The 15,079-nt window shown below is 46.1% G+C and overlaps 1 protein-coding gene across 3 annotated transcripts in view; it reads left to right on the top strand.

Annotated features, from left to right (window-relative positions):
• The window catches only part of ASTN2 (astrotactin 2), a 759,574-nt gene that overhangs the window by 341,813 nt on the left and 402,682 nt on the right, over positions 1-15,079 (top strand). For 2 of the 3 annotated variants that reach the window (XM_070430790.1, XM_070430788.1), the window contains 3 exons: positions 12,003-12,087; positions 12,600-12,674; positions 13,435-13,572. In XM_070430790.1, coding sequence (XP_070286891.1) covers positions 12,003-12,087; positions 12,600-12,674; positions 13,435-13,572 — 298 coding nt within the window. The remainder of the gene's footprint in view (positions 1-12,002; positions 12,088-12,599; positions 12,675-13,434; positions 13,573-15,079) is intronic. The other variant, XM_070430789.1, reaches the window with a different exon arrangement.

Here is a 15,079-nt window from a genome sequence, read left to right as displayed (position 1 = left end):
TGTCCATCTCTGGCACCTAATGTCATCAGGATGCCAGGCCCTGACAATGAGCAGAACAGATAAAAATCGCCACCATCCTGGAGCAGTGGTGGCAGGGGGGGCAGACAGGTGGGGGCAAGGGGTAGACAGGTCACTGGAATATGTGTAGTAACAAATAAACAGATTGTATCATATGCTAGAAGATGATGTGTTACTTTATGTGAAGGGGCTCCGAGAAGAGGGGGCTGTGGATATGGAAGAGAGGAGTGATTGTAAATTGAATTAGGGCCCTTTAAGGGCAGATTGGGCCTCACATGTTTGAGGAAGATCATGGAGGAGGAGGTGGCTCACCTTCCCTGGGTATTAGGAGGACATACGATGGGGTCACAGAAGGACGAAAGGCTAAGCCTGTGGGGCCTCGTAGACACTGCAAGGACCTCGGCTTTCAGTCTGAATGCAGTGGGCTCCTCAGGGGAACTCGAGCTGAGGACATATGCCAGCTGACCTATATTTTGGGAGGATCTCTCTGGCCACTCTCTTGAGAAAAATATCTAGGGATAGAGGCAAGAGTGGTAGGAGGGAGGCCAATTAGAAGGCTGATGGGATAATGTAGGCGAGAGTTGATGGTGGCCTGGGCCAGGGACATAGCCATGGAGGTGGAGAGTGCTTGGAACCCAGATAGTGCATTTAATTTATTGCAGTTGTTGAGCAAGCACTGGTTATATGCCAGGCACTGTGCTCTGTATTGGGTAGTGAGCAACAGCAGCTGCCCTCCCTGTCCATTAGAACTTCCTGTCTAAGGAGCTGGTTTCATGTTTTGACAATAGCGATGAAAAATGCTACTGCTGTGTTCCCCTCCATGTGTAGGGGTCTCAGGACCAGTGTTCACTCTGTCTCTACAGAAAGGGCCCAGGGGAGGATGACAAGGTCTTATTCTGCTCGGGTTCTCACAAAAAAAATTTCATCGACTGGTGGCTGGAACAACAGAAACGTGTATCTCACAGCTCTGGAGGCTAGAAGTCCAAGATCAGGATGTCTCAGAATTGGTTCCTGGTGAGGGTTCTCCACCTGGATTGCAGATGGTCATCTTCTCAGCTTCTCATTTTGTCCTCACATGGCCTTTCCTGGGTGGGTGCAGGGAGAGAGAGAGAGAGAGAGAGAGAGAGAGAGAGACCACCCTCTTCTTATAAGGACACTAATTCCATCATGAGGGCCCCACCCTCACGACTTCATCTAACCCTAATTACCTCCCAAAGGCCCATCTCCACATACCATCACATTGGGGACTAAGGGTTCAACATATGAATTTGGGGGGAACTACAGACAAGACACTTCCACCCCCTTAATTTGCTCCAAACTGCGCTGCCCACATGGTGGGCTGTTTTGTTTCTAGAGAGGCAGTCAGACAAAAACTGAAATAGTCCAGGCATCGAATTCAGACAGACCTGGGCTGAAATCTTGGCTTTGCCTCTAACTAGTGGTATGGTTTTGAGCAAATGGCTTCATTTCCCCCCAAGCCTCTATTTCCTGCTCCTTTTCATCAAATTATTATAACTTTGCCAGGTTATTATGATGATTATAATCAATACAAAGTACCTGCCACATTATATGTCAAATATTCAACAAATGGGAATTATTGAATCAGGGGCAAAAAGAACCCCCGATGTTGGCAATGCTTAACCCACAGAGGACTTAACTGTGATGGATTTGAAGGCATGAAGACAGATCTGAGCAGAAAGGGTCTCCACAGAACCACTTAAAACACACATGCGCTTAGCAATAGCCGTTTCTGGTTGTTTGATACCATAGGTAGGGAACCAGCCCATTGCACCACACTGTCCTTTCTCCTCTCTCTTGACTGAAGGCAGCTTTCACGTCATTGTAGATGATTAAAGGCCTGTGTGTGTGTGTGTGTGTGTGTGTGTGTATTTCCATACCCACCTCCTGGTTACAGTATTAAATGTCCCTTAATTAAAACTTCATTAATTGGCTCTGTAGCGACCACAGGGGGTGGAGAAGGCACACACAGACTGTCCCACAGGACAGCGCGTCAGGATTTCACACTCCTCACTATACAGGTCACGCGAGGTCAGGTGCCTCTCCCTGGACAGTGTACACAGCCTGCTGTAATCTCCCTAGTGACCGGAAATGGGCATGCCAGCAAATCCTGACTCCCTTTTGAGGCTTGGCGTGGGCCACGTGGACACACGCTGCTTAATTTTAATGATTCACAACAATTCTCCATCACATACCAGCCAGTGTGGTGTAAAGATGTTTTGTAAGTGAAGCTGATGGAAGGAGATCTGACTTGGAGCGGTGAACACACAGTAACTATACAGATGATGTAGTATAGAATTGTACACCTGAAACCTATATAATTTTATTAGCCAATGTCACCCCAATAAATTCAATTTAAAAAAGGAGAGAAACTGATGGGAAGTGGCACTGATTTTCAATTAAATTCATACCAGAAAGTGGGGGCTGGCCAGGGTATGGGGTGAAAAAGAAGAGATGGCATTAGCAGACAATGAATGTTGTCTTTGTTCCAGGCACCCTTGCATGCTATAGTTTATGTGAGCTTCACGTTAACCCTTGAAGTTATAGACACACTCTCCTTTTATAGACTCCCTTTGTGGATGGATGAAATTAAGGTGAGTCTGGGGATTTAACTTGGGCCTCTGACCCAAACTCAATTTCTTTGCACTGATGGTGCTATCAAGGGAAGCAAGGTGTAGAGCAGAACAGAGACAGAAACACACACACTGAGAAAACTGGAGAAGCAGAGACCAAAGAGAGAAACTGAGGCAGCTACAAAACCACAAAGATTGAGAAATAAAGGCAGGCAGAGGTGACGGATGGGGAGACCCATGAAAGAGAAGAGAGATACAGAGGTGCGGGGGAGTAAGAACAAGAATTTCATATAATCAGGCGTGAGACTAGCAAAGTGAAAATTGGCCGGTTCAGCTGAATGTACACATTATGTAAATGGTATAATATTCCAGATGGAAGGAAGTGGGAAGGACAATTCTCCAGTTTCCATGGAAGCTCGCTGTGACCCTGGCCATCTGCCGGCAGCTGAGGCTGGGGCCATTCTGAGCAAGGGACTGTCTAAAGCAGAGGGCAGAAGTCACAGGCTACCCACAGGCTCTCCCACCCTGGGGTGTCTGAACCCCTTGCATATGGCATCCGTGGCTTGGGCGGGTCACGTACATGTGGCCCACGGTACTCAGGGCACATCTTGGCTCTAATTTTATTAGTGATTTTTATTTTAAACCCATAAAATAGCCGATGCTTGAAAAAGCCATCATTGCTTCTCTTTTGTAAAGAACTCTTTTGCAAAGTGAGTAATTACCCTCTGCTTAATTTATTTTGTATTTTTCACTTTGCTGTTTCAGGTTTATTCAAGCAGTGAACAAGTGCATGATTCATCATCATGCGTTCTCAATAGAATAGTGTGTATTTTATCCTCACTGCATCCTTGTGAATGGGAGAGGCCCGGGGGCTGTTCCCCAGCTTCTAGGTGAGTGGGATGAGGCTCAGAGGTGAAGGGGCTGGAGAAAGGCCACATGTTAACCGGCGGGGTCACAGCTGCAGGGACCCCTCGCCCAGCAGGCCCACCTGTGCGCCTGTGTCAGGAATTCCAGGTTCTTCAACTGGAATGACATCCTTCCTGGATGTTGGAGATGGCTGCATTGTATCTGCCCCAGGCCATCGATGAGATTTCTTCACCCTTTCCTTCTCAGTCAGCCGTAATTTTCAGGGAGTCTCTTAGCCGCATGCTTTTCTCCCCAGCACGAATCTGTAGATAATTCAGGGATGGAGGAGGTTAGGAGGAGAGAGAATGGAGCCAGTGGAGAGGTGTCACCCTGGCTGAGACCCTGAAGAGGGCGCCTGGCTCATGGCCTCTCAGACCCCTGGCCACCCCCCACGGCTGCCCACGTGATCTGGGTCAATGCCAGTTAGTCCCTAAGTCGCCAAGATTACGGACTCTGATCTCTCTGACCCGATCACCCGCTGATGGCACCAAAACTTTTTGGCCTCTATTTTTTTCCTTTTTCTTGCTCTCAGAGGTATGGTGATGAATGACAATGAGGGGTCAGCCGCTGAAATGCTGGTGTCTAAGTTTTCTCAAATGCCTTGAGAAGAGCAAGGCTGAAACGTCTCATCCCAGCAGTATAAGAGAAAAGGGGGGCGGGGCAGAGATGGGCAAGAGAGGTTGCTTAGATGTCATCAAGACCCACCTCCTCACTATGCAGTTAGAGAGGCTGAGTCCCAGGCAGGGAGGGGCCTGCCGTGTTCACACTGCACATTTGGCTGTTAAACCTCCAAAGAAGACAACCTCATTTATAAATGTCCGAATTATGTTCCCTTGTTATTTCACTCCAGTCACGTGACTCTGCCTCCCAAGCTCCTAGCCCTCCCCCACATACCCGTCGCCTCCTCCAGTCCCAAGGGAGACCCTGACTTCAAAAGATAAGACCGGAGTATATTAGCCTGGGCGGCATGGCTCAGTGGTTGAGCATCAACCTATGAACCAGAAGGTCATGGTTCGATTCCTGGTCAGGGCACATGCCAGGGTTGCCGGCTCTATCCACAGTGTGGGATGTGCAGGAGGCAGCCGATTAATGAGTCTCTCTCATCACTGTTGTTTCTGTCTCTCTCTGCCACTCCCTTCCTCTCTGAAATAAATAAAAATATATTTTTTTAAAAAGACCAGAGTATATTAGAGGAGGAATCAAGGACTAGGATTTGAACATGGTATGAGAGGGTATTTGGGTATCTCTGAGTACTAGGTACTCGTTTTTATAGATGGGGAGACCGAGGGCAAGTACAGTGATTTGCCCAAGGTTGCAGGGGAGTCTGCATTAGAAGATGTATGCCCCGATGGCACTGCCTGCATTTATAGCTGCCAAGAGCATCTCATTCCTTTACTAAATAATCATTTTGCCACTTAATTTCCCCCTCACCTCTCACTCCCTCTCCGTCCATGGTCTCTCCTCCGTGGACAACAATAATTCAATCCACCACAGGGTAGACTGACCTTCAACACCCCCTGATTTCCTGTTTTTGAGCCCTTTTCCATCTCCCTTAAGGTATTCCTCCTAGAGCCATCACATAGCTTGGGAAGGAAGAATCAGAAAGATGCTGGGCTGGGATCTTGGCTCTTTCCTTCTCAACCTTGGACAGCTTACTCAACTTCACATAATTTAAAGTGGAGCCAATAAAACTTCCTCCCCGTGTTGTCATGGATACCAGAACTTATTTGGCTGAGGTCAGCACATAGTAGATGCTCAATTAGCAGAAGGTCTGATGTCAGTCCTGGGTCTGGCCCCTGCTAGCAGAAAATCAATCCAACAACCCTCAGTACTTAGGTTATGAATCCAGTACAGTCCTGCATAGTGTATTATCATTTGGACGGGATACTTGAAGAGCCATTCTTAGCCTTTAAATATGGTGAAAGTTTAGAAATCAGCAGGATGTGACTGCAGGTGCCCTTCTTCTCCTACCCTTGTTGTCAGTGATCATTGAACTAAAGGCAGCTCTCCTTGCTCTTACCCTTGCGGTCATGCTCATTGTTGTGATGTTTGGGATTATGTGAAAGAACATGAGTGTTGAAGACCTGACTATGACCTTCAGCAAGTGACTAATCGAGGCTGTACTTCGGCTTTCTTATTTTACAGTGTGGACACTAGTACCTTCCTCCTCATACTAGTCCTGGGGTGACCTGTGAGGTGATATACAATAACTTATTTCGAGTGTCTTCCACTAGTCCTAGCACAGAGCAGGCCCCAGTCATATTAGGCCGAGCCCATGCCTCCCCCACCACATGCCTGGCCCTGAGTTGGACTCCAGTGGCACAAACACAAAGAGGCTCAAGGCAGCCACTCAGAGTCGAACAGAAAAGGGTGCCACGCACGCTATTTCTCCGAGAGCCCAGGGAGATGCCTTTCTAAGCAACAGCCACAAGAAGAGTCAATAAGAAAGTGAACAGCGGCCGGTGTCCCTGGCCTGTGGTGATACGTGATGACTGTTGAAAATGGAATCATAAGAGGATGACAGGGTGGGAGGAGTGGAGCCAGACAGCCGGGTGACTCGGGAAGAAGGCTTTGCACTTATCTAGCCCTCTTGTGGGCAGGTGACGGGCTCCTCTGAGCGGTGGGGGACAGAGCGGGCAGCATCCTCTGGCTGATGCTCCACCCTCCTGTGCCCGGGTCGGTGGGAGAAGCCATAGAAAAAAGCAACAGGTGTTGCTGTTTCTGGAAGCACATGGGTCAGCCCTGTAGATGATTTCATTAAAGCTGCCCTGATTTGCAGATAAAGAAACTGAAGTCCCTTTGGCTTTGCAAAGGGCTTATACACCGACATTGAGACCATGCTTCCTCTAGAAAGCATTTTCTCTTTCCACTAAAACAAGAGGCTAAATTGGCCCCTTTGATCCAGGAACAATTGTAACAAAAACTCAAAGCAGGTATGATGTTTTCAACAAGAAGAAAGGTGCCCAAGATTGCTCTGAGGACTTTTCAGATATATCTCTGATCATTCCAGCAGATCATTGATATCACTCATCACAGATTAGGAAAAAGACTTGGAGAGGCGAAGCGACTTGGTCAAGTTCATACAAATGCTAAGTGCTAAGAGGCAGAGCCCTGATGTACATCCAAAACGAGATGACTCGATGACTCCAGGGCCCACAGTCTGAATCCTCTCTCCAGCCCACCAGCCCTACATAGTTCCCATGAGTCGCTGTCTGTTTCTAAGTGATTTAGGAGAGCCTCAAACAAGATAAACTCAAGATTGTTCATAATTGAGGGATTCTGTTGTTTTTACCCAACTGTTTATGCAGTGAGAATGCATGTAACAAAAAGTGAGAATTCAATAAGTGGAAAAAAATAAATATGTTAAAAGCAGTGCAACTCATCTACAGCTAATAATACAGAGTTCTAGTAATTAGCACAATGAAAGTCTATTTCATTGAATTCCCATAAGGGAACCACTTTAATGAAGAGAGTAAACTCTTTTTTTTTTAAGGTCTGCATTATAAATTCCATATAAATGTATGTTTTTAATCTATTAAGATTATTTCAAATTCATCATATTAAAAAAAATAGCCCTTGCAGATTTTTCTCAGTGGTTAGAGCATTAGCTTATGGACTGAGGGGTCTCAGGTTCAATTCCAGTCAAGGCCATGTACCTGGTTGCAGACTCGATCCCTGGGCCCAGGTCGGGCCACGTGCGGGAGGCAACCAATCAATGTGTCTCTCTCACATCAATGTTCTCTCTCTCTCTGTCTCTCCCCCTTCCTTCAACTCTCTCTAAAAATCAATGAAAAATATCCTTGGGTAAAGATTAACCAAAAATATAAAATTAAAATAAAAATCCCTGTTTATAAATGCAATACATTGTCATTGTAGGACACTCAGACATGTCAGAGGAGGGTCAAGGGGAAAATAGTGTCCCTAGAAAATGTCGCCAGGCATAATGTTGAGTGACTGAGGCAACAGTGTCGGGAAAGGATGCTGAGGTCATGGCCAAGCACCCTGGGTTCTAATCCTGTGATTTGGCCAAATGCTGCCCCTCTCTGAGCTGTGTTTCCCTTCTGCAAAACTATCGGAACTAGAGGATCTTTCAGAGCTCTTCCTTCTCTGATGTGAAATGCAATTCTATTTTAGACATCTCACCAGCACTCATGTTTACACTTTCCATCTCCTTGGCAAGTACATGTCATAGATATATGAATGTTACTTTCAATCTTCAGCAGAACCGTCATTATTCTAAATGAAGTCACCTTGAATGTATGAACATTAGAACATATTTATATATTCACTAACTCACCCCTCTGTTCATGTGTTTATTTATCAAATGCACTGTCGGGCACTATACTAATTGGTAGGATGTGGAGATGATTAAGAAAAGGTTTCTGCCTGGCTGGTGTGGCTGAGTGGTTGAGCATCGACCTATGAACCAGGAGGTCACAGTTCAATTCCTGGTCAGAGCACATGTCTGGGTTGTAGGCTCAATCCCCAGTAGGAGGCGTACAGGAAGCAGCCGATCAGAGAGTCTCTCTCATCATTGATGTTTCTACCTCTCCCTTTCTCTCTGAAATCAATAAAAATATTTAAAAAAAAAAGGTTTCTGCAAACAAGAAACTCCCAGGTTAGTGGGGAGAACAGGCAAATTATTTAAAAAGTTTCCGCATCCCATTGGCATAGGATTACTCTTGTGAAACGCACCCCTCACTTGTGTAGGTGCCAGGCAGTGCAGCAGGCATCGGACGCAGCGGTGAGCGAGATGGGTGCAGCCCCGTCCTTGCCGGAGCCTCTGTAGTGCGCGCAGTGACGGAGCATGGGCACCTGGTAGGCCTGCGCTGCTCTTTGGCCGCCTGGCTGCCCTTCGTGTGCAGGGGCAGGACCGAGGAAAGGCCTCACGGGGGAGGGCTCCATCCTCAGCTCTGGCTGTCAGAGGCTTGCATCTTGCAAGAAGGAAATGCTCAGTTGCAAATAGTGGAGGGTAGGCTGAGCCAGCGAAATGGGAAACAGAAGTCAATAAAGCCAATAGCCCCGGCATTGATGGACATCTTGCCGCAGACACCTGGCCCAGCTGCTAAGGGAGATCAAGGCGAAGGCTGAAACACACAGTGTCCAGAAAGCAGGGTTTGGGGATCTGGAAAGGCAACACAGACTACGGACTCTCATTGGTGCTCGAAATTGAGGAACATCTACTATAGTTTTCCATCTTGCAGACGGGGAAACTGAGTCCCTAGAGCTGCTATGTTGGGACATATCAGAATTCAGGGAAAGGAAAAGGGGAGGAGACTGAACCATGAGCTTCACCCTTGACCACTTCAGTGTAATCTCGCATCAGCTCTGTGAGAGTGACGGCACTGCCATCCCATTCTATAGATGACAAAACCGAGTCCCGAGAAGATAAGGTCAGTTTCCCAAGACCATGGGTCTAGGAAGAAAGAAAGTGAGGACTGGAACCCAGGTCTGTCTGGAGGCAGCGTTCATTCACTTTTCCCTCTGCCTCACATCTTGTTCTCCAGGCAGCCTTCTGCCGCCCCCTCGCTCCCCCAGGGTGGATGCCTCTCATTGGCAAAATACATATTTGTTGTATAATGAGCGTCAGTAATTAATGATCCGTACAGAGGCAGGGGAAACTTGCCTCGTAAGCACACGAGAAAGAAAGAGCAAAACAGAGCGGCATCCTTTTCCCATATAGATTTTTCATTCTCACTAATATTCCCAAAAGGAGGGAAAGGAGGAGAAACGACCTGTGCTGTTTCCTGCGGAGTCACTGATCAGAGAGACAGGTACTTCTGCCATTGCCCTTCCCAGCAGCCCTCCTGGCCCGCCCCAGCCTGACTCCCTGTCCCTGCGCCAGAGCTCACACTTTCACCTCTCCCATTATGAATCATGAGGACTGTGGCTGGTGGCAGATCATAAATCAGTCTTGGGAGTCTCGAGGACAAATCCCAGGACTTTTAATCTTTAATATTAGACGTGCTTCAAGTGGTGAATATTTCATGAAGGGACTGTTGCATTTTAACACATTGTTAGTGACCTACCCCTCCCATGTTGGTGAATTACTCTCATCCACATCTCAAGGATTTCAGCCCTCTCTTCACTAGTTTGACCTGCAGTAACCATCATGGCCCATTAGGTAGCACATGCTTATAGCACCCACATTCAGTGGAATGTGCCGGGCATGATCCTGAGAGGAGAGTTAGAGACTACCCCTGCCTGCACGCAGCCCCTTCTGATCGGCCAAGTGTCCAGGGAAGGGGAAAGGTAGACCTTGCTCTCTCTCCTTGCTTCTCCCTCTGCTTCTTTACAGTCTTATTCTGAATATTTTGAATATTGTCTCTGACCCAGTCTTCACCCTGTATGCTGTCTTCCTACCTCGTTCAGCTAACATTTATTAAGCCCAGGCTGATTGCCAGCTATTTGCTAATGCTGGGGGTACAAAGATTAAGCAGCATTGTGATATATAAAACCAGTTAGAGTGTTTTTCAACACTCGAAGTGCTTTGTATAAGGTCAAATGCATAACACGTATAGTGAATCAGTGAAAACAGTAAGGTTATTTGATGAATACAAACGTTTTGAAATCAGGAGTCATGGGTGACAGTTGTACAACCTGTGTCGCCCTAGCATCATAGTCGCTGCCGCATTTTGTTTGGGTTGCACAAGGGTAGGAAATCCTGATTCGTAAGACATGTCGTTGTAAATAGCATGAGCTTGTTAGCACCTCGACTCCATTCTCAATGCCCTCCTCAATGAAACAGAGATGACAGGAGATTATTTTAATGAGGCCTGCATAAAACATAACGTGGAGGCGCTCTCTAGTGCCCTACATCCTAGCATGTAACTGCTGAGTGTTTAGAGATTTTTTAAATCTTTATTGTTGAAACTATAACAGATGTCCCCTTTTTTTCCCCAATTACCCCCTCCCTCTACACCCACTCCCTCCTCAGGCCTTCACCACACTATTGTGTGTGTCCATGGGTTATGCATATATGCATATTAAGTTAATTGGTTAATCTCTCTCCACTCCCACCTTCCCTCTGAGAAACATAATTTTTTAAAAATGAATTAAAATCTGAAAGATGCAAAGTCCCTAGATCGCCCTCATTGAACTATATACTTTTTCCGAGAAACGTGGTTTGAAAACTCTCACGTCAGACCAAATAGAATGCCTGCAGGATGAAAGAACTGCAGGTTCTTCTGGGGGTGTGCATGGGTGTGGTCACCAGAGGACCAGAAAGAAGGCAACCTGACATTAATAGTCTGGAAACCTACCAGAGCCATAGCATGGCTATTCGTTCAGCTCGCAGTGCTGAGCACCTACTCTGTTCCAGGCAGTGAGCTAACCCAGCCCACTTCCTACCAGCATTTCCTGAGGTGTGTTCCACAGAATACTAAGCCTGTGACTTGTTCACTAGCAAGCTTCCCAAGGTGAAGTAAGTTTAGGGAAAACTGTATGTGCATCACCCTCATGCAGAAGCACATGCTACTAGCTCTGAGGAATGGTACCGTGTTTCCCAAACACGTTTTTTTTTTATAGAATCTATTTTTGGTAAAGCATCTGTGAACATTTTACATATAGACCTTAGGAAAAACTAGCAACCAATTGGATCAGAACCTTAAGGCGTGTACAGTGGAGCAGTACAGAGAGCAGCAAGGGGGTAGGACAGAGTTTCTGAAAACTCTTCCAGGATTCTGAACTCTGAGGATAAGCTAGGACATGAGACATCCACTGACCATGCCAAATGAGCTTGGCCAAAGTGGAATACACTTAAGGCAGTGTGGGATGCTGGCAAGAATTCATAAGATATGGCCAGAAAAAAAAGATGCATGGATACATGGGTGGATGGATGGAGGGATGGATAGATGCAAGGATGGATGGATGAGTGGATGGATAGGTGAGTAGATGGGAGGGAACAAAAGGGGAAAGGAAGGGAGGAGAGGAGAGTAAAAACAATTAAAATAAGCAAACAACAACTAAAATAAAATCTGGAGATTGTAAATGAAAAAAATTCTTTTCCAAAAGGGAAAATCAAAAATATTTGAAGGAGTGGCATTTGATCTGTGGCTTACAAATGAACATGGATTGTTCACTCGTTTAGAGAGAATTCAATTTTCTGATTACACTTTTAGTACAAATGTAATTTATCTTAACTTAGCTATCTGAGGACAAGCCCTCCGTTTGTGGCCACCAGGCCACTTTCTGTTTCCCTCATTAAGCCATGAGCTCTTTCAGCAGCGGGGTTGTACCTTGATCTCTGTATCCCCTGTGCCAGGCAGAGAGTCTGGCAGGGCATTGTGGTCAGGATTTGTTGAATGAATGAATGAACAAATGAATAAAATCTTTATTCCCCACTGTGGCAGGTAGACCAGAAACCCCTCTTTCTGTGGGCAGAATGAAGCAGCTCGCTGTATTTTCTAAGAAAACACCAACAGCAGGGGAGAAGACTGTTTTGTGTGAACAGCATTTCACAAGACTGCTTTCTCTTTTTCCTTACAGGAGAGTGTAGCTGCCACGAAGGCTATGCCCCCGACCCAGTGCACAGACATCTGTGTGTGCGCAGTGACTGGGGACAGAGTGAAGGGTGAGTGGCAAGGGACATTGGGCAGGGACAATGGAGGACCGTTCCCACTTTCTCTGTTCTGTTCCCAGGGACCCCAAACCGCTTCACAAAGAGGACTCTTTACCTGTAACATTTTTATTTCTTCAAAACCTGATGGAAAATGAATCTTGTTTCCCACTAAACCCTGTTTTAGTATTAAAGGTACATGATGACTCTTCTAGAGAACAAATGCTGACGTGTAGCACCCCCTCCCAGACCACAAGTAATCCAAGAACAGTTCCTAAAGTGGACCGATGAGGAGACAGAAGCAGAGTTTTGTACATCACTCCATCAGGGACAAGCTGGGATTTAAAGGGGCTGAATTCTTCCATATGATGGAGACATTCTTGTTTAACATATACCTAGTCTTACCCAGAACAAAATTACTTCTGCAAAACTTGCTTGTTTATAAAGCTACTCTTTTATGAATCCGACCTACTTCTGACTAATATTATCTCCTGTCTCCTTTTCTTTTCCTCCTATTCTTCCTACAGACCTTGGCCTTACACAACACTTGAGAGGGGCTACGATTTGGTGACGGGGGAGCAAGCCCCGGAAAAGATCCTCAGGTGAGTTGAGAATCCTGTCGGGGCACGATGCTGGGGAGTGAAGTGGGGTTCTCATGGGGAAGTGTGGTTACGCCTCCTTAGCTGATCGAACCTGTGCAATTCTGGGCTGTAATGAGTGCAGAGGGACTCTCATGGGCACAGTTGTACCATCACAGCCCCGGTTACTATGGAGATCTATTTCTTATCTGTCTGGCATCTAGACTTAGGGACTGAGGTAGTTAACCTGGAAGAGACATTACTGATTATCTCGTCTAGTGGTTTAAAAATATCCTATAACTATAGGCTCTGTTCCTGCTAGCTCCATGAAATCTCGTGTGAAACGTCAATACCTAAGCTGATAAAGACGTACAGCAAATTAAGTGGCAGACTGGAAATCAGATTTGGGTTCAAACGGATTCAGAGTGCATGCTTTTAACCTTTGTGCAGACTCCCCTGCTGACTACACAGTCATGCATGGAACTCGGCTAGGTACCAGGAGTGCTTGGGAAGGCAGAGCTGAGATGGTCTCTGTCCTCACAGAGCCCACTGTTTATTGAGAGCAGGCCCTGTACTCCCATGGGCTCCATGATTAATAGGTTTAAGAAATGACCATCCAAGTCTGAGCAGAGTGGACCTAAATTGTGCCTTGGAGAATGCAGGGGACGCAATTGGGTGGGGAAGAGAAAAGGGGTCCAAGAAGGGATGGGAGGGGGGGGATCCATTTCTTGAGTTTTCACTCTGCTTCCTAGGGAGTTCCCCAATGGAAACTCTTACATTGCAGGTCTACTTTCAGCTTGGGCCAAGGACTCTGGCTTCCTGTCAGCAAAAGCTTTGTGGTCCCGCCTGTGGAGCTGTCCATCAACCCCCTGGCCAGCTGCAAGACTGACGTGCTCGTCACAGAAGACCCTGCAGATGTCAGGTAGGGAAGTTCCTCTCCAGTATCCTTGTAGCAAGAACTTCTTGGCGCCCTGGGAGCCCCTGTTTCAGGACCACAGGAACTCCTGTGAAGAAGTACCCTTCATATTGTTGCAGTAGGCAGCTGCCTTGTAGATGATGTAAGGAACTCTGTTAAGTATGCCATGCTCCATGCTCCTAATAGTGCCCTCCATTGGTGGGCCTCGAGGTCTTGTATTTCAACATCCTTACTCTACTTCGGGGCATGTATAAAATATGGGATAGGCTAAAACATCACCTGGCACATCATGGATTCATTAATGGTCTTATCTAAGGCCATTACTTAATCCTATATCTGAGAGTCACGAAAGTGAACGGTTGGAGAATGCTATGCTTTCTGTGGTGATTTTGAGCTACTTCATATGTTCTAAATGTCCAGGTCTAATGTGTTTGTTCTTTACTCATGAAAGGATGGAGACTGCACCCCTCCTTACATGTTTTATACCGTGTAGTTAACTTCATTATAGACTAACTCTTCTGTGCTTCAAGTAGTTGCTTACATATCATTCTGTCCCATTAGTGGAGACTATCTTAAGGTCAAAGAAAATAACTTATTTAGCTTCTTAATCCCCAGTTCCCAGCTCATACTGAACCTCTACTAAATGTTTATTGATTTAATTAAACCAGTGGTCTTAGATCTGATCCTAGTACTATCTTGGAGCTTTTCACTGGAGGGTTTTTTCCTTTCTCCCAATTGGATTAGGAGAAGCATTTTAAAAATTTAAATGTTATTAAAAATGGACACAGAGTATACTTTTGGAATTGGCTTGTACACGCTTATTAGCCCCTGAACTGGACCTTGGAGTCATGGCAATTCCTACCCCCAGTGAGTGTTACTCTACCACTGCCTTTGGGTCATTCTGAGTCAAGATGTTATCATATGTCCATGGCACCTTGATAGGAAGCCCCTAGAACCCAGCTATCCCTGCTTTACAGGTTGTTTAGTCTCATCTTCTCAACTTTTCGGGGGGCGAGGGGGGGTGCGGGATGAACCAGACATGATTTTTCAGGCTATTGGTATTTCCCAAACGAGGTAGTTTTAAAAAAAGAATAAATTGCTAAAGGGATAGCATTTAGGAAATGAAGTGGTAATTATGAAGAATTAAGATGGTTTCAGGCACACATAAATTAATGAATGGTAGAGGATAATTTTCCATTTTTGATAGAATTGAAGTAGATGAGACCTTTAAAGCATGTGGTCAGGTTCCTCGGTATTGCACATTTTAAAGGTGGAGCACAGACCACCGGGTTGAAAGTCTATTAAAGACATCCAATGAGCTTGCCTGAAAGCAACTGCAAGACGGTCTCTACTGACTTTCCCCGGAGTTCTGTACTGTTGACATTGAATTTGTGGTTTCGGTGAAGCTAAAGCTGTCAGACTGACTGATGGGAACCCTCACCTTGGGTTAGAATCCCATCTCTGCCATGTATGAGCTATGTGATCCTGGTCACGTCCACTTGCCCAGTTTCCA

This window comes from Myotis yumanensis, unplaced genomic scaffold (assembly GCF_028538775.1).
Source record: "Myotis yumanensis isolate MYYU_CA2020_CCGP unplaced genomic scaffold, mMyoYum1.0.hap1 SCAF_12, whole genome shotgun sequence".
In the NCBI taxonomy this organism is placed as follows: Eukaryota; Metazoa; Chordata; class Mammalia; order Chiroptera; family Vespertilionidae; genus Myotis; species Myotis yumanensis.
This window is presented reverse-complemented; position numbering and strand designations above follow the sequence as displayed.